A 26,126-nucleotide genomic window follows, 5' to 3' on the forward strand; every position below is an offset into this window, starting at 1 on the left:
AAGGGGCGGTAATATTATAATGAAATCCCTTTGCTACGTCACCAAGGGAGCGAAATCAGACGCGCTCGTTTTTCAGACGCTTGCAGAAAAAGGCTTACCAAAACAAAGTTACTGGGTTAATCTCTTTCACGTTTCCTTGGTTGGTAGATGTACCGGGGACCTGATTATAGCACTTAAAACCTGGAAAAGTCAGCTTTTCATGATATGTCACCTTTAAGGGTGCTTCTCAAATGGAAGAACGCATCCTAGTGAGGCTTCGAGGCTGCAGTCCTTCTCAGCATTAAGCGCTTGAATGAGATGGTCTAGTTAGTAAGTGATTAGAATTTTATACGAACTGACTTTCTGTTAATGCAGTAGAGGTAACGACATCTGTCTGTGGTCTCCCAGTGGTTTACATTATGCACCATTTATGCCTCGATAAAATATAATACCTCAAATCGTGTTTTTGTCTTGCATAGCTATGAAACTGAACAAGCTCAGTGTTGATTCATTTTCAGCTAATTAATTTGTCGTGAATTGGTATGTGTGACTGAAAAGGATTGTGGGTGATTGAAGGACACCTGATGCATCCTCCAAAACAGGCCGAACGACAGAGATATTAGATCTATGATATGCATTTAGGAAACACACAGGGTGAATTTGCATTTCATGCCAAATTTAATGTCAGAGTGGCTTCTTTATAAAAATTTGGATACTTAAGTATGTCCAATTTTATCTACATACACACAGTATACTTACGGAGGGTGATACATAATATATAGCAAATCTCAACTGTCTGATTGCTTCTATTGTTCTAAAATGTAAACTATATTATTGCCCAGCTCTAATCTGCTAAAGGCATGAATATATGATATTATAAACAATAATATCATGATTTTCTATCTGCAACAATGTGTAAATAAATAAATAAATAAATAATTTACAAATAGAGACTCCAATTATAGTCTCGGGGAAAGGTCTGGAAACTTCAGTTTTCAAATTCCCACATTTTTCCAGGTTTTCCATGACTGTGATCATCCTGTTTAAGTAGTAATGGAATAACTCTCTTACAAAAAGTAACGTACCGTAGTGGTACAATGACGGTATCATACCCTAATGATAAAACACGCCATGAAATTTACATGGCACCCCAATGTACTTAAAATAATTCCATGATTAATTTATGACATTATACTTCTTGTAATAGAGTGGCTGGTGGGAAGGGAACAGATCAAAGCTCAGGCTCGACACATTTCATCTGTTCATCGTGTTATTTGTGATTTATTGTAAACTCGCTGTTCAACCCAAACACAGGCGCGTAACGTTACTGGAGGAGCGGTCAGTCTAATCACTGCACGGGGGTAGAGGAGACACACGGCCGGCCAGAAAATCCCCGACAGCCGCGCTGAGAGAAAAAGCACACACAAACGCCAATCACCCCGGCCTTCTTCAAACCCTGAGATAAATTAAGAGAAAGGCTTATAAAGGCTGTAATGGCGAATGAAGCAATCGGGCTGTTCGTCAGGCTCTCTCCCCCCCTGTCTCAAGCCCGCAGGTTGGGAGTTCCAGTCGGACTATACCACACAACCAGCAGCGGCACAAAAACATTTCCACTGCAGCTTTATCAGACATAAACCCGCGCTGGTGGCTGGTAAAGACAGTGGGATGCGAGCAGAAGCCCTGTTTGAATTGTAACGGCCCTACGGTGTCGTTTTAATCGAGTACATTAGTTTCATGGAGGTTCCAGATGCAGGACAGGGGCGCTTGGGTCCCCGCGCACAGATGAGCCCGGCCGGCGGGCGCGCTCCGTGAGTGTCTGCAGCAGAATGAGGAAGACACGACTCCATTTTGGGGTGGGACTAAGACAACAACAAAGCACGGCGAAGACACTCGACAAAATATATCTACACTCTAATCGACCGTCCAACGGAAAACAGGCTGCGAATTTTACGTGACACTTACTGAGAGACGATCCTGAATCCGCGCTTAAGCTTCGGGCGTGGATTTCCCGAGAGTTTTCAGCATTTTTAGGAAAAGGTTGAAGTGGGTCTTCCCTCTGAATGGTAGCTGCAGAGATGGCTGCCTTGCATATATTAACATAATCTACCTAGCAACAGACGCGCGGCCCCGGGCGACGGTTTCCACATTGCAGTATATATCGATGGGGATTTTCAGGAACGATAGGGATAAAATGGCATATATGCTGTGCTGGATTAAGTCCTCGTCGTTTATTTTGAACTCCGATATGTGTAGATTGTTTTTCATTTCGAGATAATCGGTATTTGATGCTCGTATGGCATTTTCCTTTCAGTGCCAATGGGAATTTTCCGCCATTTCTCCCAACCAATTAAAAAAAATAAAACGTCTTCAAGGCCGTCCAATGAAAAAGCGAGAACGTGCCAGACGTGCCAATGACATTTCAAGCGCGCCTTTACAAGCAGTTTTCAAATATATATTTCATTTAAAGGTATATATACATAAAAAATTATATATATTTATTTATTATATATATGTGACCCTGGACCACAAAACCGTTGCTACAAATATACCCCAGCGACTTAAGACTGGTTTTGTGGTCCAGGGTCACATATATGAAAGAAACATCCCTTTTTCAGGGTTTCTGCTGGACTTAAAAAGTCTTAATTCATATTTTCATAAATTAAGGCCTAAAAAGGTCTTCAATCGGACACATTGTGCCCAGTATGGGAAATGAATTGCAATGTGCCTCATGGAGACAGGAAGGACAGCTGATCGTCCTTGCAGTGGCTGACCATGTGTAACAACATCTGCACAGGTCAGTACATCTGAATATTACACCTGCGTGACGAGTACATGATGGCAACAATTTACCAGACATCACCGGTAACAACATCGCCTATGGGTACAAACCTGTTTTTATACAGTCTATGGTACAAACCCATCTGCGCTGAACCAGACTGGACTGGTGAAAAGTGCTGGTCACTGACGAGTCGGGGTTTTGTCTCACCAGGGGTGATGATCGGGACTCATGTTTATCATCGAAGGAGTGCACATTACACTGAGGCCTGTAGAACCAGATGTTGAGGGTTAGGGCCATTCCTCCCAAAAATGTCTGGGAACTTGCAAGTGCCTTGGTGGATGAGTGGGGTCACATCTCATAGCAAGAACTGGGAAATCTGCAGTTATAATTTCTCATAGTTGTTAAATGTTTCTTTGTTCATACAAATATTTACACGTTAATGGAATAGTTCACCCAGAAATGAAAATGTATTCACCCTCAGGCCTATTTGGAGAATTTTAGCATTAGAGTTCAAAACATCACAATAATCCACACGACTCCATCAGTTAGTCTTGTGGAGTCAGCTGCGTTTGTCAGAAACAAATCCATCATAAAGACGTTTTTAACATCAAACCGTTGCTTTCAGCTACATCACAAATCCTCTCTCCATAATATTGCTTCCTCCATGCAGTGAAAAAGTCATGTCTGAATCAGGAGAGAAATACGCACAGATTAAGTACAGTGTAGAAACGCAAAAACAGTTTTAAACATGTTGGTAGATTTTGATGCGAGAGGACAACAGGGGATGGACTTTTTCACTGGATTGTTATGAACTGCTATTTTGGCCAGAAACAATGGTTAAGGTTAAAACATCTTAATGATCCGTTTATTACAAACACGCAGGTTTTTATTTCACAAGACCGTAACTGATGGACTGGAGTGGTGTGGATTATTGTGATGTTTTTATCAGCTGTTTGGACTCTCATTCTGACGGCACCCATCCACTGCAGAGCATCCATTGGTGAGCAAGTGGTTTAATGCTAGATTTCTCCACATCTGTTCCAATGAAACAAGCTCATCTACATCTTATATGGCCTGAAGGGGAGGACATTTTCAGCAAATTTCATTTTTGGATGAAGTGGGCTTTTCCACATACTGAGTCACTTTTGATTTTCAAGTAAATAAAAGCAGTTAAAAGTGTATTAAAATGCATGTATACATAAAAAATAAACCATTATGAAATATGTCAAAGTAATTCATGCATATATATATATATATAATATTTAAAATGCTTTTATATCGTGAACTGAAATCAGACTACTTGTCAGATATCAGAACATTCACACATTTCTTATACTGGTATAAAAACAAGTAGAATAAAGAAGACAAAATGACACCAACATGGAAGTAGTGAATTTATTGATGTTTCCCACCTGTAACCAAGAAGCCATTTCCACTGGATTCAATCATATTTTACTTCTAATATATGGACGTTGTATTATTTTCCCCTCAACCCTTCTACCATTTCCACAATCAAGCAGGCAATGACAAGGTCCAAGATTGGAGCCATTTAGGTGCATAGTGAAAGTCACATACAGAAATACTGCCACAGGAAGAGGGAAAAAAATAGAAAATAAAAGAAGAGAACAAACTTAAAAAGATATATCATAACATCTCATATAAGAACAATGCACACCACAGGTTGTCCTTGATAAAAGCCATGATTGCAACATCAACTATACAGGCATACAAAGACATTGCTAAGAAGGGGGAAGAGAGAGAGAGAGAGAGAGGAAAAAAAGAAAAAAAAGAATTTACTAAATTTTTTCCTTGCCTTGCATCATAGTGGACATGCAAAACATTTCTTACACTTGCCTTGGCCTCCAGCTGAGTAACTTTAGTGCGTTTTTGCGTTTAATCATGGTTTTCAAGGGTATGTCCTTGTGGGACTTAAGCTATAAACTATATATATATCGTAGTAGTATTGCCTTCCATCGTAGTGGACATGCAAAACATTTCTTGCACTTGCCTTGGCCTCCAGCTGGGTAACTTTAGTGCGTTTTTGCGTTGGTTTTCAAGGGTATGTCCTTGTGGGACTTATGAAGTAATATATCATAGTATTATAATTACAGATGACTCCAGTAACGTATTTATGCTCTCTTTGATTTAAGCAATGTGTGCCACATGATCAAATTCTCCATGACAGTTCTCATTAGGCAGCTATTAAATGAAAATGCAGTACAATTGTGATAAGCTTAAGCTGAATGCAACATTTTATCACGCCAGATTTACTATAAAAAGGGAGTGTAACGGCATGAAAAATAACATTCATTGAATAAAATCCGAGTAAAGAGATTTTAGTGTGATATGGGAGTTTGGAGGCCCCTAACCTTGTGGCCCTTCAAACCAATCCACACTGACCATCTGCAGGGGCCACACCGTTTATTGGTTCAAGTATATGACACCATAACCAAAAGATAAAAACAAATGACGTGGTAATGTTACAGAAATCGTGCACCTCTACATTCACAATCAGCCAAAATATCTGGCAGGCCGTCACGCCATTCAGTTCGAACCTTACACAGGCGATGGTATCAGATGTTTGGACCGGGAATATCAATCTCAAAGTTTAAACCTGTAACCCAGCAAAGATTTAAGCTCTGGAAAAAAAAAATATGACTATGAATAAGTTGACCATCTACTTTTTCTATTTATGTATATTGTGTGTTTTTAATAATTACAAAGTAAATGAATTAATGATTTTCTTTTCATATTTTCTGATTCACTATACATTTAAGTCGTTACAAATAACCTTCATATACAAGCAATCTATTTAAAAGAAGTATATCCGGCGGCCAGCGATGGTGTAGATAAACTGCTGTCTCATATTGATTGTTTTGGCTTTGCTGTACCTCTATAGACTAGATTTGAACACAACTTTATAAAATCAACATTTAAAATAACATTACAATACGTTCCCATTTCAATTACGGAAAATCAATTCCAGGCTAATTTGCCGAATCATGTTCTCCTGATTTAAAACCATTGACTTTCAAATTAAAAAAAAAAAAAAGTTACAAGAGCATAAAATTGCGCTCCATGGTACAACAGTAGCAGTATTAGAAGTAGTAGTATTAATAAAGCATTGTTTTTTGTTTTCTTGAAATGAACCAGAATATGCATTTCAAATGCATGAAATGATTTGAGAGCAGTTTTAGAATTGGTCAGTAGCATGTTCACCCCTCTCTAGCTCCACAGCGCCGCTAAACCTGCATCTGCTCCAGGTATTTGTAGGTGGGGTTTTCGTAGCCGTGGTTCTGCATCTTGCTCAGATGACGTTCTTCTGGAGTTAGCATAGGATCAACCTGAAACACAAGAGGAAGATTTAAGATCTCAGCACCTCCAAAAAAAGGATAAACAATTGACTATCAAAAAGTTTGGGGTCGGTAAGATTTTTTGTAATGTTTTTGAAAGAAGTCTCTTCCCAAGACTGCATTTATTTAATCAAAAAAATATAGTAAAATCAGTAATATTGTGAAATATTATTACAATTTAAAAGAACTGGCTTCTATTTTAATATTTTTTTAAATGTAATTTATTCCTCTGATGGCAAAGCTGAATTTTTAACAGCCTTTACTCCAGTCTTCAAGTGTCATATAATCCTTCAAGGAATAGTTCACGAAAAAAAATGAACATTTACTCCTCCTCAAACCATTCAAGATGTAGATGAGTTTGTTTATACATCAGACCAGATTTGGAGAAATGTAGCATTATATCACTTGCTCACCAATGGATGCTCTGCAGTGAATGGGTGCCGTCAGAATGAGAGTCCAAACAGCTGATAAAAACATCACAATAATCCACACCACTCCAGTCCATCAATTAAAGTCTTGTGAAGAGAAAAGCTGCCAAAATACCAGTCCATAATCCATAATAACACTTTCTCCAGTGAAAAAGTCCATCACTAAAATCCACCGACATATTTGTTTAGAACTGGTTTTGCTTGTAAACGGTGCTTGATCTGTGCATATTTCTCTCCCGATTCAGACGAGATGACTTTTTCACTGGAGAAAGCAATATTATGGATAGAGGACTTGTATTTTAGCTGGAAACAACCGTTTGAAGTTAAAAACACTTTAATAATGGATTTTTATTACAAACATGGACTGGAGTTGTGTTGATTATTGTGATGTTTTTATCAGCTGTTTGGACTCTCATTCTGACGGCACCCATCCACTGCAGAGGATCCATTGCGGAGCAATCCTAAATTTCTCCAAATCTGTTTCTATGAAGTAGGGCTGTGCGATATTGAAGAAAAATGCGATACGATAATGCTTAAAGTGCCACATGCTCAGATTAAACAGTTTTACTCAGCTGTTGCGGAGTCAGTTCTGTGAACTTCTATAACTATCTGGTGTCATATATATGAAGAAACAAACTCATCTACTCTTAGATGGCCTGAGGGTGAGTACATTTTCAATCAATTTTAATTTTGGGGTGAACAATTGCTTTCAGAAATAAGTTGTGCTGCTTAACATTTTTTGATGAATAGAAAGTTCAAAAGAACGGCTTTTTGTATCTATATCTTTTGTTACATTATAAATGTTTTACTGCATCCTTGCTGAATGTAAGCATTCATTTCTTAATGTTACTGACATCAAACCTTTCAATGGTAGTGTATATTTATTAAATATTGTATAGAATTAAATGAAATGTATATAAACTTTTCTTTGTCCTTGCGTGCTCTGAGTGAGAGCATTATCCTTCACAGCGATTGAGAGTCTGTCTAGCCTTTTTGTTATCCTCCTCAAGGTAGCATTGAAAACACTAAGAGTGAATGATGGAGCGTCACGTGACCGTTAGCTCACCTCCACAATGCCGTGACTGATGGTGCCATACTGCCTCTTCCTCAGCAGCACCAGACTGATCACAATGACAGTCGCTATGGCCACTGCAATCACCAGCAGGCCAATCAGAGCGCTGCTTCCGAAGCTGAAATCATCCACCAGGGGGCGGAACGTCTCCTGCTCTGATCCACGGCTGAACTGTGAGGGAAAAATAAACACCAGCGTTGCAGTATTTACACTCCAACAGCACAAAGAGCCAAGACAAACATGGTTAACAGACATCTTAAAGAGCTGTCGATGCCGCTGAAGCAAGGAACTCATTCTGTAACTTAAGTACAGGGAGGCAACAACAAAGTTGCCATGGCTACATATAATGTGCCATAACTGGTGCCAAATGAGAATCTAAAGAATTTGCTACAGAAACAGATATTCTCCAAACACTGTCTGACGTTCCATCACACTTCACCTGAATACGGTTTTAAATCACGTGACTACACAAACATGTATGGTCTTCTTGAGACAGCGTAAATAATGTCTGACATGTAAATCAAGCCTGTATCATTTTTTTCAGTGCTTCTTAATGGGACAGTTAAGTTTTTCATCATTTATTATTTTGTGGAACACACAAAAAAAGATACTTTGAAACATGTTCATGCTGCTCTTTTCCAACATTCACTCTTTGTGTTCCACCCAAGAAAGAAAGTCATACAGGTTTAGAATGATAAAACTATAATGATAATTATTACTATAAAGTTTTAATAATTAATCAAATCCGTTTAAATAGAGATGTCAATAACGTACTATAATGATAATGATAGGAAAAGGAAAAACATCTTTGGAATCACTTCCGGAATGGATTTTTCCAGCCTATGAATGTTAAAAACACTGACAGCTAATCGAAAACTACAAAGAAACTTCAAAGAAATCAAGCATTTAAAAGGGATAGTTCACGGGAAAATGAAAATTTGGACAGGCCATCCAACATGTAGGTGTCTTTCTTTTTCTTCAGTAGAACAGTAAAGATGAATTTTTGCTGAAACCATGTTTCTTGGTGATTCATAAAATGCAAGTCAATGGCTAAAGTCACTTTGAGAGTCAAAAAATAAATAAAAAAATTCAGTATCATGCAACACAAAATACCCGTGACTCTTGACGATATATTGAGGTCTTTTGAAGTGAAACGATCAGTCTGTGCAAGAATCTGAACATTATTTACAACATTGTTACTCAGGCAAACAGGGAAGTCCAGTTCTTGCCTGATATGTTTTGTTTTTTTTTACTCCCAAGAGCCGATAGCTGCTGACTTGTATTTTACGAATCACCAAGGAACATGGTTTTAGATAGAAATCTTCTTTACTGTTCCACTGAAGAAAAAAATAATAAAAAAGAGTCACCTACAATACCTCTTGGATGGCCTGAGAGCAAATTAACAGCAAATTGTAATTTTTGAGTGAACTATCCCTTTAAACTAGCAGATGGCATAAATGCAGAGCACACTTATAATAAACAGAACTTTATCATCCACTGAAATATAGTTTCATTATAGTAATCGTTCTTAGTATGAACTTGCCAAGTATGATGACAATTTCCATTTTTGGGGAGGACTATCCCTTTAAGAATGCTTTAACATGAATGAATGTGTTTGATGGTATTGATCTGCTTCACAAAGTGCTAAATGGACTGTGCACTGACAGCCGTGACTGGCAATTTTCACACACAAATGTTTAGTGCTCAATTCATTTTAGTGTGAAAATCGAGATGACGAATGATGACCCGTATCAACCGGACATGCTCATGCGATCGCATTAAAAACATGCACATGTGCTGTGGAAGCTTGTGGATAAACAATACAAAGTCATAAATGATGTTAAACTGTCATTTGCTCACAGATAGAACAGAAGCAGCCTACTGCAATCCCCCTCCAGCCCATAATCCGAGACTGCAGTTTGATAGTACCATGTATTAGGCACAGGAGGGCGCTGTACTTACCAGAGGATCAACACCATTCAAAATCACTTCTTTAACATCCAGAGTCTCATCAATCACCTGTCAACACAGACAGGGCAGTCTCAGTTACTTCCTTGGGAACTGAAGAGTGAGTCAGGGTGTGTGCGATGTACAGTACAATGTGTTAGTTTACTGAAAGGGCATACACAAATATTCAAGATCAAGGGGACCAAATGTAAACTGAAAAAAGCTTGTTGATTGACAAGTATTCTGAATATTAGGCTGACGTGTCCCCCTCAATGTCTGTGGTGGTTATTGTGCTGTTTACAGCAATAGATGGGTATTAAATACTGTGAGCAAATCCAAAATAATTCATGATCTTTGATACAGTGACTATGTCCTTTTTCGAAAACATGGCTGGTTGCATTTAATGCAGGGAAAGATGATCATTTTCATCTTGGTATTTTGCTATTAAACAAAACACCTCAACGTGTATCGAAAAACATTCGATGAAGGGGCCATCAGAGCATGTTTAAAGGGATAGTTCGCCCAAAAAATTTACTCATTTCATTCCATACCTGTAAACTTTTTTCTTCTGTGGAACACAAAAGATTACATTTTGAAGAATGTTGACAACCAAACAGTTTCAGTTCCCATTGACTTCCATTGTATTTTGGTCCATACAATAGCAGGCGATACGAACCAAAACTGTCTGGTTACCAACATTCTTCAGAATATCTTCTTCCACAGAAGAAAAAGTCATACAGGTTTGGAAAAACACAAGGGTTTTCATTTTTTGGGTGGACTATCCCTTTAATGTAGCTTAGATTCTCACAAACCCCTGATAGCTCCTCGATGTGATTTCAGAAAGACAAACATGCAAAAAATTCAAAACAAGCCGAACACATGAGCCACATTCTTCAGAGAGATCATGCATTGCATGTGTTCAGCTCAGCCCTTCACAACCACACGGGATCTTGTGTGAGCTGCGATTAGAGGAGACTGGAATGTGACTGGGAAATATGTGAACGTGGCATGCAATGAATGCTGGGATATGAATGAGATAAGACCAGATTTGTCTATCTGGAAGGAGATAGCAGTGATCGCAAGGCAGCAGAACAGTGCTAAAGTTTCAGGTAAGGTTAGATTTTAAGCTTTGGTTCAGCTATAGATGTCTAAACAGACCAAGTTTGCAAATAAATGCAAGAAAGAAGTCCAATCATAACTCAACATGCAAATAATATGACAATGCAGGTTAGATTTTGAACAGCCAACATTCTAACAATCTAAGTCAATGAGAAACGTTTAAACCATTACATTTAAATATAAAGTTTATAAGAAAAAATAACACTGAAATTATTGGAGTTTACAGAATTAGACATTCTTAGTCTACAGTACTTTATAAAGGCAGATCAGAAATCATGAGACTAATGGTGATTATTTTATTTGTTTGACAACCGCTGTTTTTAATATTTTACGAAACTGTCAATTTTAGCCGATCGCTGCAGGTTGTACTGTCTGTAAAGCTGCTTTGGAACTATATTGTAAAAATTAGGTTATAAATACATTTAAATTTATAAAAAATTGAAAAATGTATTTCATTAGTTCAATGAGAATATAAGATTCCAATTATTTCATTCTGCCAACAACATATTGTCTTAATAATATAACCTTTTTACAAAGTATAAATGGTTTTTATTTATTATAGAGCTGTCTTTATATTTTAAAAGTAGGGTGACCATCATATTTAGGTGTCAAAATGTTTGCAAACCCCAGAAAACAGCAATGTCAAACTAGTGCTGCCTTGCAAATGCAGTAAAGTCAAAGAAATTCATATGGCAGAGTTATAACTATGAGGCCATAGTTATACAAACCATAACGTTTACAGAGCAGGTGGTCTTTAATTTGGTAATTGTTCATCTAGGTGTATCATGAAGCCAATTCTTTATTTTATTATTAGCACTTAAACTGAATGTGTATAAAAATCCTTTTTTATGTCATTTCAATCATGAGAGTTGGCGTCAGCAGTTGGCCCAGTGTTCTCAACGGTTCAGTAAAGTGTGTGTGGTGTTGGAGGCAGGCTGGTGGGCTCACCACATTTTCATTGATCTTGCTCTTGCTGTTGATGACTTTTTCCTCTGCTCCAATCAGACCATCCAGACTGTTCATGCCAGAGCCTGCAGAGGGAAGAGCCAATCAGAGACAGGAAGACAAGCTGGAATCTTACATTTCGGCATTAATAAAACTCAAACGCTTACAAATATGTCTGTGATCAACAGTAGCTGCCATTAGGAAAATAACCTGAGCTTCTAGCACAATCTGAATTGGGCCAGAATCCTGCTGCCTTGCCAATTGATTTTTCTTGTCACGCAGTCATTCAGGGATCGACACGCCAACACAGACTCGTTCAATAGTCATGCATTTATTTAAGTGCATGATGTAGAAACTCGCACTGAACCCAGAATCCTCCTGGATCAGTCCAGACAAGCTCAGTGTAAACATTCAGCTCAGAGTAAGATGTGTGATCTATTATGGTCTAAAGGACTCCTCCTAGTTGAATTAGCATCTTGGGACATCCTGTGAGCACTTGTTTCCAGTAACAGCTCTATAAATATATATAATCGCCCTATATATTAAACAATTAAAGTCAACATGAAACTTCATTCATAGCCCATTTTACTTCCATAATATGACATATTTCTGAGTGAAACAAATGACTGGATGGTCAAACATGGTCATTCCATACAAGAACCAGGAATCAAGCCAATTTAAAACTATTTGTTTAAAACTGTGACATTTCACTATAAATATATATAATCGCCCTATATATTAAACAATTAAAGTCAACATGAAACTTCATTCATAGCCCATTTTACTTCCATAATATGACATATTTCTGAGTGAAACAAATGACTGGATGGTCAAACATGGTCATTCCATACAAGAACCAGGAATCAAGCCAATTTAAAACTATTTGTTTAAAACTGTGACATTTCACTATATTAACATTAAAAGACCCAGCCATAATTGTTTTAGCAGCACACAGCACATTTACATTGGACTCGCTCTCCCATTCAAATGACTAATTAGCTTAACAAGCTGCTTGGACTTTTCAATAGGCAACGCTCTTGCAGCCAGACATAGAGGGATGGGATGTTTGGTCTCTCCATCTGAGGAAGTGTCTGAGAGAGGAAATTAAGAATAGGATGGCTAATAGGGCTGAAGGGACAGACAGAGCAAAAGCATGGGGTGGAAATACAGTAAAAATATTAGGATAGATGGGGAGATGATTCAAGATATGCAAGGAGGGCTGGGTAAAAAAAAAATAAAAAAATCGACAGAATAATCTACATTTAAACAATCCGACATAGATATTCATAGCCCATTTTACTTCCATAATATGACATATTTCTGAGTGAAACAAATGACTGGATGGTCAAACATGGTCATTCCATACAAGAACCAGGAATCAAGCCAATTTAAAACTATTAGTTTAAAACTGTGACATTTTACTACATTAACATTAAAAGACCTTAAAAAAACTAAAAAAAAACATTTTGATACTTGCAATAGAATATAAAAATATTATTTCAGGTATTTGCCAAGGAAACATTTCTCATTTTCACTAAGTTTACCTTGATGTACTAACCTGATAATACTACAACTGTAAAACTGTAATAAAAAAAATGGATAAAAACTACAAGCATTAAAAATATATATAATAAATAAATAAATAAAAATAAAACAAAAATGGCAAATCTAAAAATAAAACCTAATTCAAAATATTTATAAAAACTATAATAGTACCTCAATGATTAATTATGATTAAAATAATACTGTTTATACACGCATAACAAAAAAAACTGAATAAAATGTTTCTGTTGTACTACAACAGTGGTAAACGTTATGTAAATGCTAGAAATTTCCTGGCTAAAATGAGTCCTGGTTGCATAATACCACATTGGAAATCTCATTGGTGAAGGGAAGAACAATACCCTCCACCCACACTCATTGTTTGACTGTCAAAGCAGCAGGTCACCGATGTTAAAAGAGTAACTATGTTCAGCGGCTGTCACAAGCTCTGGCTTACAGCTTAACCATGCACAACTGAACCACTAACCACCAGAACACACACGCGCACACACACCCCACAGTCAAGCTCCTTCAGAACATGGAGGTGAAGAGTGTCAAAGACAATTAGACTTTACACATGAGATGAGACAACGAAAACAAGACCAATCAGATATTGACAATTACAGAAGAAAATGTGACTGGTGTCACCAGGATGCTAAGGTGTTGTGGGTGGTTGTAGGGTGCTGCTATATGATTTCTAATGCATTCTGAGTGCTTTTAATGGTAGTTCCTGGAGCTTTGCTAAGATGCTAACTAGCTCGAGTCAAAAAGAGCCCAACCTCAAGTCTGTTTGCTAGATAAGAGACAAGGGTCAGAAATTAACAGGGGCTTGGGGCAAAAATACAACTAAAATTAACAAAAATAAACCACAAATTTAAGATAAGCGTGCAGAAATGCCCATGCGCAATTAAACTAATTCTATTACAGCAGATGCAATTAAAACAACAAAAATGTCGATTGTGGCATTAAATTTAGATCTGCTCACATTGCATCAGATTTAATGTTTTTGCAGCATTGAGCATTACAACCAATCACCCACATTTCTGTTGAGAATATGAATGCAAAGTCAATCAGAGGCATTTAGATTTGTCTGGACAATTTACATTATGCAACTGTTGTGTAAATATATGTATGCCACCTTTGAGCAGCATTAAATAGTCTGTGTTAAGTGTAAAGATGGCTTTTGTTGATGTTGATAAAATTTGATTGGTAACAGCCTACAGTATTCTGACTGATTGAAGTAACTGGTTAAAATTCAAGTATTCTACATAAAAGACAATGCAGATACATTTAATAAGGTAATTATAAAAATAACTCTTACAAAAGGTAGGGCCCATGAAAAATCAATTCTAGGGGTCAAGTGTTCAAAGCAAGTTCACCCAGGCAGAAATCACCATCAATCATCACCATTTCAAAAGTAACAGCAAGCCTCTTTTCAACAAGCCGTATGATTTGCGGCATCCTTCTTGCCTGTAGTACAAACGATACTGTAGAATTGATTATGCTATGAAGTTTAATACTCATGGTTATTTAAACAACCTCCAAACCCGGAGTATAAACAATAGTAATAGTGAATTGCAAGCTTCTATCACTAATAATCTAAGAGTAGGTTTATAGGTGCATTCATAAGGGGCAGGATCACAAGGTTAAACGGTAAACGGGCTCATGTTCCAATTGCACAATCTGGGAGCAAAACTGGTCGTGGGTCAGCTAAACAGCCATCCTGCAACAGAACTACTAATTAATGAGATTGTATCATGAAAAGTGCAAGATAACAGGAGAGCGACGAGAGGAAGCCCAATAAGTAGCAAATGAGTCCTAAGGATCTGTCGACATCATGAATCAGGTTATTTGTCTTCCTGACCCAGGCAGGTAGTGAGGCAGCCATAATTGTTTTAGCAGCACACAGCACATTTACATTGGACTCGCTCTCCCATTCAAATGACTAATTAGCTTAACAAGCTGCTTGGACTTTTCAATAGGCAAAGCTCTTGCAGCCAGACATAGAGGGATGGGATGTTTGGTCTCTCCATCTGAGGGAGTGTCTGAGAGAGGAAATTAAGAATAGGATGGCTAATAGGGCTGAAGGGACAGACATGGTGTTTAAGGCGATGCCAATGGGGATTCAGGAAAGCTTAGATAAGCAGAAACCTATGGTCCGAGTGCAATATTTGGACTTCGGTGCTTCATTCAGCATTTAGAAAACGTTAACGCGAACAGGCCTCATGCTGCCATGAGCTTCACCTGACCGGCTTTGAGTGAAAAGCTATAAGCAGACCTTTAGTACTGGCTCAGATCAGACACTTTAAACAAGAGCCAGCCAGAGAAAAACGTGTGAACAAGGTACTGATGGCTGAACCTTTCCTGGAAAACTTCCAGTTCACATTTCACCCCGAAATAAAAAAGAAAAATCTTATTTTGCATGAAGAAAATTATTTTTTTAGGACCAGTATTTGTTTATTTATTTATAATATATTTATTATTAATATATTTGATTTATTATACATTTTAATTAATATATTTGAATATTTATATAATAAAATAATATTTTTGTACTTTCATAAAGTCACAAAGCAAACTAATATATATTTGCTTCATTTTGTATATTTAATAAAAAAAATTTATATGACCCTAGCAGGTTTTATAAGATTCACTCTAGTAGGCTGTGGGTAATAATGAGTTAACTAAGTTTTATAACTGGTGCCATGCTAAATACTGGCTGAATACAGTTTGCTGATAAATGTAGATTCATAAACAATTTAATATTTTACAGCATATATCTCTTATCACATGAAATTACTATATCATATGTACATATATAATAATAATAATGTCAGATTAAACATTTGCCTTGCTTTGCGTTTTAAGTTAGTTTATAGCTACTTTAGTTAACCATTTAGCCTACTAAACAAGCATATTCTCCTGGAGTTACTACAGGAAATCATATCAAACCTTCACAGAATGCTCTCAGTGTTAGCAACGGTAATAACAGTATAGTACTAGAAGCACAATATTCAATCGGAAGTGGAAATATGATATTCAATTTTCCAAAGGGTATTATCTTATTTTCTTTTTAAGTGCTACGGGGTCCAACCCTGATGAAAAACAACTTAAACCAGTCTAAGCTGGTTTGCTGGTCTTAGTTGGTCTCCCAGACTGATCCATTTTCTGGTTTTAGAAGGGGTTTGGACACTTTTCAGGTGTGCAGGCTTAACTCAGGCTGGGAGACCAGCTTAAACCAGCTAAGAGGGTTAAGCTGTTTTTCCCAATAGTGAAGGGGGTAGTGGCATGACACTGATACAAAACCTGCCTCGGCAACAGTGCCATATTGAGAGACCGAGGAGAGCAACCGAGAGCCTTAATGGTTTGCCTGTGTAAATTTAGACAAGAAACGTACCCTCGGGTTCAGCGGGGGAGCCCAGAGTGTTGACCTGGAAGGGGCGGAAAGGCTTTCCTTCAAAGGCAGGAACCTCCACGCTCTCCTCAGAGGACACAGTAACATCAGGCTGAGATTCAGAGATGGAGGACAGGAACTGGTCCATATCTGCCTTTTGATCCTGCAGAAGTTCATCTGAATTGGGAGATACAGAGAGGAACATGGTTAAAAACAGAAAATCACAGGAGGGAAGAGATGCTGGAAGGGATCTATTCCTAAAACCATTAAACGAGGCACGAAGCGGTCATAAACGCGATCAATTATCCATTACGAGGTTCCGTACTGCGGCATTTCCAGGCATCGGTGAAGCTAAAATGACCCTTTCTACTTCTCTAAACTTGCAAAAACATTCTGCACAGAGTCTGGCTTAAAAACTACACATCTTCACACACTAGTGGGAATCTGGAGGAGTCTTGACCCAGTTCTGTCAAACCCCACACACTAGTCTCATCTATACTACACAATGCCACGGCTCCTCTCATAAAATGAACGAAGGAAGAGAAAAAAAACATGCAAGTGCAGAGGGGCGTCTCTGGGAACAGCTTGACTGTTTCCACCTGAAACAAAGAGGACGGCACAACAAACGCTTCAGAACACTCTAATTTACTTTGATTGCGGTGAGATGTTTTCAAACTGAGTGATAAAAGGAGAAGCCAAATTACACTTTGTGTGTGTGTGTGTGTGTGTGTGTGTGTATGTGTATGTGTATGCGAGAGAGAGAGAGAGAGAGAGAGAGAGCGCTAATTACTGAAGGCAAGCTTTTCATACAGGTGTAATTATCTTGGCATCTGAGATGCAGAGGGATTGTGCAGTTGTTTAGGGGACTAAACGCTCAAAGCAGGACAAAAGAATGCATAAAACAGGCCGAAAATCTTTGTACAGCTTTATCCATGATAAATCAAGGGAGCTTTAGGGTTTGACATCAGAGTCTAGTTTGTCGAGCTCATATGCACACTCAAGCGAGACACATTGAAAAGGGAGGTTTGGGGTTCAGTTCACGATATGTTTAAATGTAATCAGACCTAACTTGCAAGAATGGATCAGTATTGATTACATACAATCTGCCTATTTAAGTAACATGAACTGCTCGTTGTTTGGTTGTACGGAAACAGAGAACAGGGAAACAGAGAATCTTAAACATTTTCTCCATAAGGAAAGTGATTTTTAACAATAATGTTAAAAATCTGAATGTGAGTTTGCAGTCGATAGTAAGAAATGGGCAGGGTTGAGTTATAAAAATTTTATTAAAACTATGAGGCAAATAAAAAAAAATAAAAAATGAAATGCATCCATGGATGAATTGTTGATAAGATCAATAACATGCATTTAATAAAAGAGCATTTTATGCCAGCTTTAATATGCCAAATACCACTGAAGAACTACACTACCCATAATCCTGCACAGTGATCCACCAGAGTTGTTGTCATTACAGAAAGAAAGCAGGGTTTAGCAACGACCAGATATTCCATAAAGTATCACAAATGATACAAGAGTCTTCCTACAATTAGAGAATTTCATACTCAATGATTATGAGCGAATAATTGTACTTCGTACTATAGTTTCTGATTTGATTACATCATTTGCGGTATTTCCTGGGATTGTAGTTCATTCCCTCATAGAAGAATTTAAATACACAATTAATTTTTTTCCGTTTAAACATACTCCTTTCGCTTCCAATCAAAGTTTGCAATTTTTTGATTCATCTCAGAGTATGTTGATTTAATTCATGGCTTTTTTCAATTCCCTGTGGAGAAAATTAATGAGAAAAATACTTCCAGAACCAAAGCCACTAAAAAAACTGGATGGCTGCACTTGAGTTTTGCAAGCAAACATCTCACAAACTTGATCTCTTGCGGTGGATCTGTGGCAGACAGAAGCAGTGTATTCTCAGCAGCAGACACTGTTGTGCATTTACAGTCAGTAGTAAAACCAAACCGACAAAAACATGAGTAAAACATTGAAGCTGACACCTTCTTCTGAGTCGTTACCTAGCAACAGAGGAAAATACCTGCCACTAGTACTCACCGTGTTACTCAATTTCATGATACAAATAATATAATGTGACAAAAGGAAGTAATGTGCCAAAAAAAATAAAAATCAAGCAATAAAAAAGCGAGAGATTTAAACAATAAAACAAAAAAAACTAACTCTTGGATCAGCCCAACCTACAAATCACACTTTTTAACAAGAGCACCTCTCACTCGTTTCTTGCTTGTTGTGTGTTCAAAAACACCCATTTCCACCGTTTTCCAAACCTGATCCAGATCTCCACACTTACCGATCTCATCCTGGATCTCCTCTGCGACGTAGGGCACCTTATAGAGCAGAGACAGGCTCTGGTTCATCCTCTCCTCAATCACCCGCAGGTGGGTCATCACCTAGGAAACCCAGACACACTTTTAAAACAGAGGACGATATTTATAAAAAGGCTCCATTCTGCAGGATGGAACATGTCTGTGGTTGTGTAATGTTGGATGGATTAATGTAACACAAAAAAAACACAAAAGCTCTGTGGCAATCTTAATGCGTAAACAGTGAGGAGAAGAAACAGTGTGAGTGTGTACGAGCAACCACGCCTGTTCCTTTGTTGTCACCACATTTGTGTGCAATTCTCAAAAACCAGCAACAGATGGCAATGAAGGGCCTATATATCTGAAGAAAAAGAAGGGGGAAACTGAAATGTCCTTGTAGACCCTCTAGGCGCCCGTCTGGACTAGGGATGTTAATTTTAACCGGTTAACTGACTGTATAGAAATTCGACCGATTAATACAATCAGTTAAACAGTTTAAAAAGTCATTTATTTAGTTTTTTTTCAGTAATTTATCAAAATATTTAAAAAGATTTGCTGCAAGGTTAAAATACGCTACGTGTATAAAAAAAATTGTTTTTTTTAGAGAGAAAAAACAAGTCGCGTATAAGTCACATTTTATTCATTCAGAAATAGGCCCAATGCCGACGCGAAATGTTTACAAACATTATAATAAACACTAGCTAGGCTATTTTCCCGTCTGGGCTAGGGATGTTAATTTTAACCGGTTAACCGACTGTATAGAAATTCGGCCGATTAATACAATCAGTTAAACGGTTTAAAAAGTCATTTAGTCACGCGAAATGTTTACAGACATTATAATAAACACTAGCTAGGCTATTTTAGTTCCCCTCACTCCACAACAAATCCTTTCAATTAACAGTAGCCTATTTAGAAAAGAACAAGAATTAAAAATATAAGAGGCTATTGCAATATAAACGACAAGCTAAAACGAATTTAGGCTAAAACGAAACTGAAACCAACGTTGGGTCTCTCATTCGACACAAAATCAAATGTTTCCGTATTCGCAATGTATTTGAATGGCAAATTATTATTTATTATGTAGCCTACTTCACTCGCGTTCCAATATCCACGTAAAACAAAATGTTTTGCATAGCATCACGGCGGTACTGTGATAACGCTTAACGGCACAGATTTGACTACATATTTAAACTGAGCAGTGTGGTTTTTTTTCCCCATATGTTTGACTGACTGCATTTTATTATGATAATGAACAGGCTGCATTGTCAAGGTATCAATGCTTAACTGTGTGTGCGCATGCGGTGCCGGCGCAATCACTTTAATTTTTTCCTTCTAACAGTGGAAACAACTACTCCTTTTAGTCAGTCATAATCAGAATTGTAAAAGGTTTGCCTTTATTTGTGTACATTCACAATAAAAACAAATCTTTGTGCTTTTGTAAAAATAAGCCTAAAGAAAAATAGGATGCCGCTTTCTGCCGTCTGTTTCCTTTCGCGCAGCACAAAATTGAACCGAAACTCTGCGTACTAGCCTACTTGTTACAGTTTTTCTTTCATTTTCTTAATTTATTATTTAAGTAAAGATATATTTCTCGTATAGGCCTATTTATTCGTTATCTATCTATCTATCTATCTATCTACTGTATCTCACAGAAGTGAGTACACCCCTCACATTTTTGTAAATATTTTATATCTTTTCACACTGAAGAAATGACGGTTGTCGGTTAGGAAAAATAACCGAAATGAACATCCCTAGTCTGGACCTCAGAAAGTTCTTGCACACAGCTGACGCACTGTTGCTTTAGCAAGTAAGTAAGTTTATGTTGGTCTGCCAGTCATACCTGGACTTCAACTCAATTGAGAGGAGTTGCCAAAATAGACTGGAATGCCATTTCTCAAACACATGGTTATAAAAAGCGCAGCCCCACAAGTCAGCAGTGTAACTGCTATTTTTTGCTCTAACACCAAGTACTTTTATAAAACCTACATGAGACATAACAGTTGATGTCAATCATGTCAATCCAAAACTGTATGATTTACTTTCATCAGTGGAGCACAAAAAGAGAGGATATAAAATTCAAACTGAAATTTTCCATGCAATAAAAGCACAGAGGCTGTCAAGTTCCAAAAGAGAACAAAAAAAGCACAAGAGCATTGTAAACGCTCAGATTGAAATTAAAAATATTATTCACAGAAAACTTTTCTGCACAAATCCCATGAGGGTTTTTGCCATTTCTTTGGTTAAGACATATGTAGGACACATTTCTCCACAAATGTCAGTCAAATGGGATATGAGGGTGAGTAAATGATGACAGAATCTTCATTTGAGTAAACTAGCTGTTAAAACCCCATCCCATTTGAAAAAACTCGTGAACAGTTGAACAGATTCAGGGGCAGGATTCAAGAACATCTTAAGAAAAAAGTTAAGAAATTTCATGAGATAAACTCATGAAAGAGGTTTGTAAGAATGTGCAATTTTTGAAAAGTTCTAAAACATATTCTTAAGAACATCTCATTTTTTTAAGAACAAAATTTTGAGCTTGAGTGCTATTATCTGATTGTATGGCGGTTCTTGTTGAAAACGTGCTGATTGGCTCAATGAAAAACACCTCAAAGACAGTCTTTTTACACTATATGCATATTACTGTAATAATCATAATTATGCACACTATTTACATCACACCAGGCGTTCCAATTCATTCATTTGTGCTCGTCTTCTTGCGCTCTGTCTAGAGTGAAAATCCTAAAAGTCCTAAAATTAACTAGAAAACAAACAAAACAAATAAAATAAAAAAATTAAAATTAACTATAAAATTAAAATCAATTTTCCGATTTGACTCATTTTTAGTAATGTCATGTCTTAATTTCGAATTCGGCAAAAAGCCACATGATCAATCATTGTTTTTACATAAACGATCAATAGTGTTACTTCATACATATGACTTATACTGTATGTAGCAAGTGTCATGTTACTCTTACATTTGGGGATTTAAGATTTAAGCTGAAGGTTATTCTAACTTAATAGACATTATTTATGACGACTTTTAAGAGCATTCTTTTCAAAAAAACAAACAAAAAAAAAAGATAAGAACATTAAGAAATGTTTTTAGGACTACAAAATATTCTTAACTTTATTCTTAAGTTAGAAAATAAGTAGAAAATAGAAGTTAAGGATTTTATTCTTCATGTTTTGCAAATCCAGGCCCAAAACTAGACACCAGGAAGTTTGCCGCTAATTAAATCTGAAATAAACAGGAACTGCCATCAGCCAGTAAACAAACACACAAGATATAAACCGTTGTGAATGTGGGTTTCGTTTCCCATGATTCTCAGATCTGTGCACACCTCTGGGTCTGTGCCACATCCAGTCTCCCATAACAAACAGCGGTGCTGCTGACTGCGGCCAGTCTGGAATGCAAATTATAAAGCCACGCCATTGGCTCAGACTTGAAAGTTACATTCAATCAAATGTGTGATATTACACAGGAGCAGTACGGTGCTAATCTCTCAAATAATGTTCGAACAAGAGAATCCTGTCACGATAACTCGCCCATGGCTCTCCTGGACAATTCTATCAACTTCTGAACACTGTACATACGTACAGAAAACATGTCCATTTGTAATGATTAAAGGAGAAGTGTGTAATTTCTGTGCCACTAGTTGAACCAATTAGAAAGCAACAATGATAATTTTCAAACACCAGTTTAGTCAAACGGCCACAGTTTTTAAACCTTTTTGTGAAATCATTCTGCAAATGAGTCATTTATGGCCTTTAAAGGGGTCATATGATGTTGCTAAAAAGAACATTATTTTGTGTATTTGGTGTAATGAAATGTGTTTATGCGGTTTAAGGTTAAAAAAACACATTATTTTCCACATACTGTACATTATTGTTGCTCCTCTATGCCCCGCTTTTCTGAAACGCATCGATTTTTACAAAGCTCATCGGTCTGAAAAAGCGAGGTGAGCTGTGATTGGCCAGCTATCCAATGCATTGTGATTGGGAAAACTTGAAATCGCATCATATGACCCCTTTAAATATGAAGCAGGGACCAAAAGGCAAGTAAAACGGTTACAAAAAATGGCCCAAACTCTATGCAAGGTCAGAAAAGACCATAGAAAACATGGGATTTAGCAGGAAAGGGAGGCAGATTGGGCAACACTGACTTGGGACTTCATCTGGGCGGCCTTCTCAGGGTCCACGGCCAGGACGTGCTGGTAGTGGCGGATGGTGTGCTGACGATCCTTATTCTCGGCACGCACATACCTCTTCAGAGCCTGCAGGATACGATGGGGCTGCGGAGACAGACAGAGAAGATAAATTGACCACAAAGGAAAGAAAATAAAAGGCAGGGTGAGTCAGGAGGACGTCTCCTTATGAGCTGGCTGATCCGTGAATCAGCGCTAGGATCAAAGAGCCGCAAGATCCGCAGGACAGAGAAATAACAAGAGGATTAGCACGCGCCTGCTTGTGTGAGTCCAGCTCTGGCTCTCTTTGTGCAAGTCATTTCAGAGGATTAAACATTACATAGGTGCACAATTCAAATTAATATCTGAAGTAACTGAAGCCACCCTCCCCGTTATGAGCTTTCAGCAGGGTAATAGAGGACGGGTAATCCGCCACCATTAAATCACACAGCAGAGAGAAAAGACAACCATCGCCCATCAGAGACTCAAGTATGAGAATTGTAATCTGGTCATTATGAGATGAGAACAATCCCTCAAGGAAGCATTTATCTCTCAGACTTCCTTTAGTCACTCACAGATCATGCATTTCTCACATGACCACACATGATCCATGCTCATTTATAAACTGGAAGGGATCTGTCAATGCTGGAAGTCACTCCAAGTAAACAATGGGCTGGTATTTACATGCATCTCAAGGGATCTGATCACATGTGGTCAACAGAGACACAGTACCATCCACACCTGGTATTGACCTGAATCTTAAATGCATCTCAATTGGTGGGTCAATGACATGATAAATCTATTAAATAATACGCAATTTATACATTCAGTGACTCAAATACACCTCTACTACGATGAGCATATTTTTAATTTCATTTTGATAAACAAAGTCAGTCAAAAATGTCAGAATGATGCAACCGTCTTGACATTATGGTGAAAAAAAGCCTCTTAAAAAAATATTGGAAAAGAAAAACATATTGAAGTGGTTTGGTAGAATCTATTTATTATAGAATAAGAATAATTCATCATCATTTCTTAATAAAAAGCTTAATAAAACTTAAAAATAAAAAGTTACAAAATCTGCTTAATATTTGAAAAACATCTGTCAGCCAAACTAAAGTCATGTGGTGCAACCAACATGCAGGACAAAACAGGACATCAGCAGACCTTCATGACTGTGTGTCAAGATCAACAAGTCTCTTAAAATATCAGACCTCTTTATGACAAGGTAAAGTTAGTTCAGGTTGTAAAATGTCATTTGGTACAACTCTCCAAAAATGTTATGATATTTAAACCTTGAAATAGACATTTAAACACTTTAAAAAAACAAAGATGAGTACAGTCACAAGTATTCGCGGTATAACAAAAAATATATTGCTTTCTGATGGTTACACCACAAGACATTTTTTAAGTAATTAAAATAAATATTCTCTTTAAAATTATACAAAAGTTTATTATATTTATTTATATTTTTAAAGTTTTTTATTTATTTATTTTATTATATTAAAAACATTAAACTAACATAAGTATATTTCTAACACTTGTTTTAAAGTAGATTTTAAGTATTTTTTTGACTGTGGACACTCTTATTTGTCATGCTTTTTTATACTACCTCAGAAAGTAGTAGAAGTTATCAGACTACAAAGCATTTAACACCTGCATTTACCACCAAAAAGGATGTTAATTTCAGTTGTAAACGGGTGTATTAGCTTTTTAGATATTGTGCATCGTCTCACCCTTGGTGGATCAGCCTGCAGAGCGGCTAGGTAGTTCTCCAGGGCAAGACGACGGCGATCGTTCAGCATGGCCTCCACCCGGGCAAGATGAGTCTCCACCAGCTGCTGTTTCTCACTGGCTGCCTCCTCCTCCAAGGACTCCACCATAGCCTGGAAGTGCTGCAGAGAGAATAATAAAAACCCTATAACTAAACTGTCACATCTTAAACGAGATGTCCTCTGGCATGGAAGCTGAGGTTTACCTGGATCAGAGTCTGTCTCTCAGATTTGGGCAGGTTCCTGGCCTGGCTCTCAGCCTCCTCCCACTCCTTCCTCACCTGGTGAGAGCAACATATTCAAATCACTTGGGGCTCAAACAATGGCTGGGATCTCACTAGCCACATGGGAACAACTCCATAACGTCACATGACAACAACTGTTCATTTACAAAATGTAAATGAGTGACATCTCACTCACCCTCTCCATGCGGTTGCGGTGTCTGATCTCAAGTTGCTCCTTGGCCTTCTGGAAACGGCTGTGCTCTTTATCATCTGCTGGGGTCTCGAAGTACACATCCACGTCATCTGTGGGTTGAGGGGTGGGCGGCACGGCTGAGGGAGTAAAGAGAGAGATTATAAACGGGTGGCACATCCAAGCTCTCTCTCAAACACTAGACAGGAAGCGTTTTTAGGAATCACAGCATTGCAGAAGCATAGGCTGTTGCTGACACTAGGTAAGCAGCAAATTATGCTGTCTTATAAGATTCATTTTTGGCCAAAATGTAAGGGAGGACTTAGTTCACTTAGCTTAGTTAAATGTCCATTAAAATTTATTTATTCAGCACTATCCATAAAAACTATTTAAAATCAACATTTTTTTATATCCAATTATTGTTTGCAATGTATTTTGAGCTTATTGCAGTATGAAGTTGTTAGCTAATCAATATGCTAACACCAAACTCTATAGAGTGCAACAATCCCAATCATTTAGAGAGGAACTGATTTTGAACGGTAACTTATAAAATTTTGAAGACAGACCTACGAGGAAAGTTAATTGATAGCACAAGCTTTTGACAACCATCAGCCCGCATTACTACTTATTTAAGTCATGTTCAAATGTGCAAATCGCGCAAAAAACAACTCTTTATCGCCCGCTCACTCACATGTAGCACTGTGAACTTCCTGCACATTCACACTATTTATACATATATTGTAACTATATACATATACATAATATACATAATGTACATAATAAACATATTTTGTAACTGTTTATTGCTAATATATATATATATATATATATATACACACACACACATACACACACATATACA

At 37.5% G+C, this 26,126-nt stretch overlaps 2 protein-coding genes across 3 annotated transcripts in view; both read right to left on the reverse strand.

Annotated features, from left to right (window-relative positions):
* LOC107714534 (PR domain zinc finger protein 10-like) overlaps positions 1–2,402 on the reverse strand; it is a 25,355-nt gene extending 22,953 nt beyond the window's left edge. Inside the window, exon 1 of one of the 2 annotated variants that reach the window (XM_016520393.1) lies at positions 1,942–2,402. The gene's annotated coding sequence lies outside the window, so the exon portion shown is untranslated. The remainder of the gene's footprint in view (positions 1–1,941) is intronic. The other variant, XM_016520394.1, reaches the window with a different exon arrangement.
* Positions 2,403–4,721: 2,319 nt separating this feature from the next.
* Positions 4,722–26,126, reverse strand: part of LOC107714527 (amyloid-like protein 2) — a 91,162-nt gene continuing 69,757 nt past the window's right edge. Inside the window, exons 10-19 of the mRNA XM_016520378.1 lie at positions 25,271–25,404; positions 25,057–25,131; positions 24,815–24,973; positions 23,058–23,186; positions 18,879–18,978; positions 16,562–16,735; positions 11,626–11,708; positions 9,574–9,630; positions 7,606–7,782; positions 4,722–6,102 (exon numbers count right to left, since the gene is read on the reverse strand). Of these exons, the coding sequence (XP_016375864.1) occupies positions 6,001–6,102; positions 7,606–7,782; positions 9,574–9,630; positions 11,626–11,708; positions 16,562–16,735; positions 18,879–18,978; positions 23,058–23,186; positions 24,815–24,973; positions 25,057–25,131; positions 25,271–25,404 (1,190 nt within the window). The 3' untranslated portion in view covers positions 4,722–6,000. The remainder of the gene's footprint in view (positions 6,103–7,605; positions 7,783–9,573; positions 9,631–11,625; positions 11,709–16,561; positions 16,736–18,878; positions 18,979–23,057; positions 23,187–24,814; positions 24,974–25,056; positions 25,132–25,270; positions 25,405–26,126) is intronic.

This window comes from Sinocyclocheilus rhinocerous, unplaced genomic scaffold (genome assembly GCF_001515625.1).
Source record: "Sinocyclocheilus rhinocerous isolate Xijiao unplaced genomic scaffold, SAMN03320098_v1.1 scaffold809, whole genome shotgun sequence".
Taxonomy (NCBI): Eukaryota; Metazoa; Chordata; class Actinopteri; order Cypriniformes; family Cyprinidae; genus Sinocyclocheilus; species Sinocyclocheilus rhinocerous.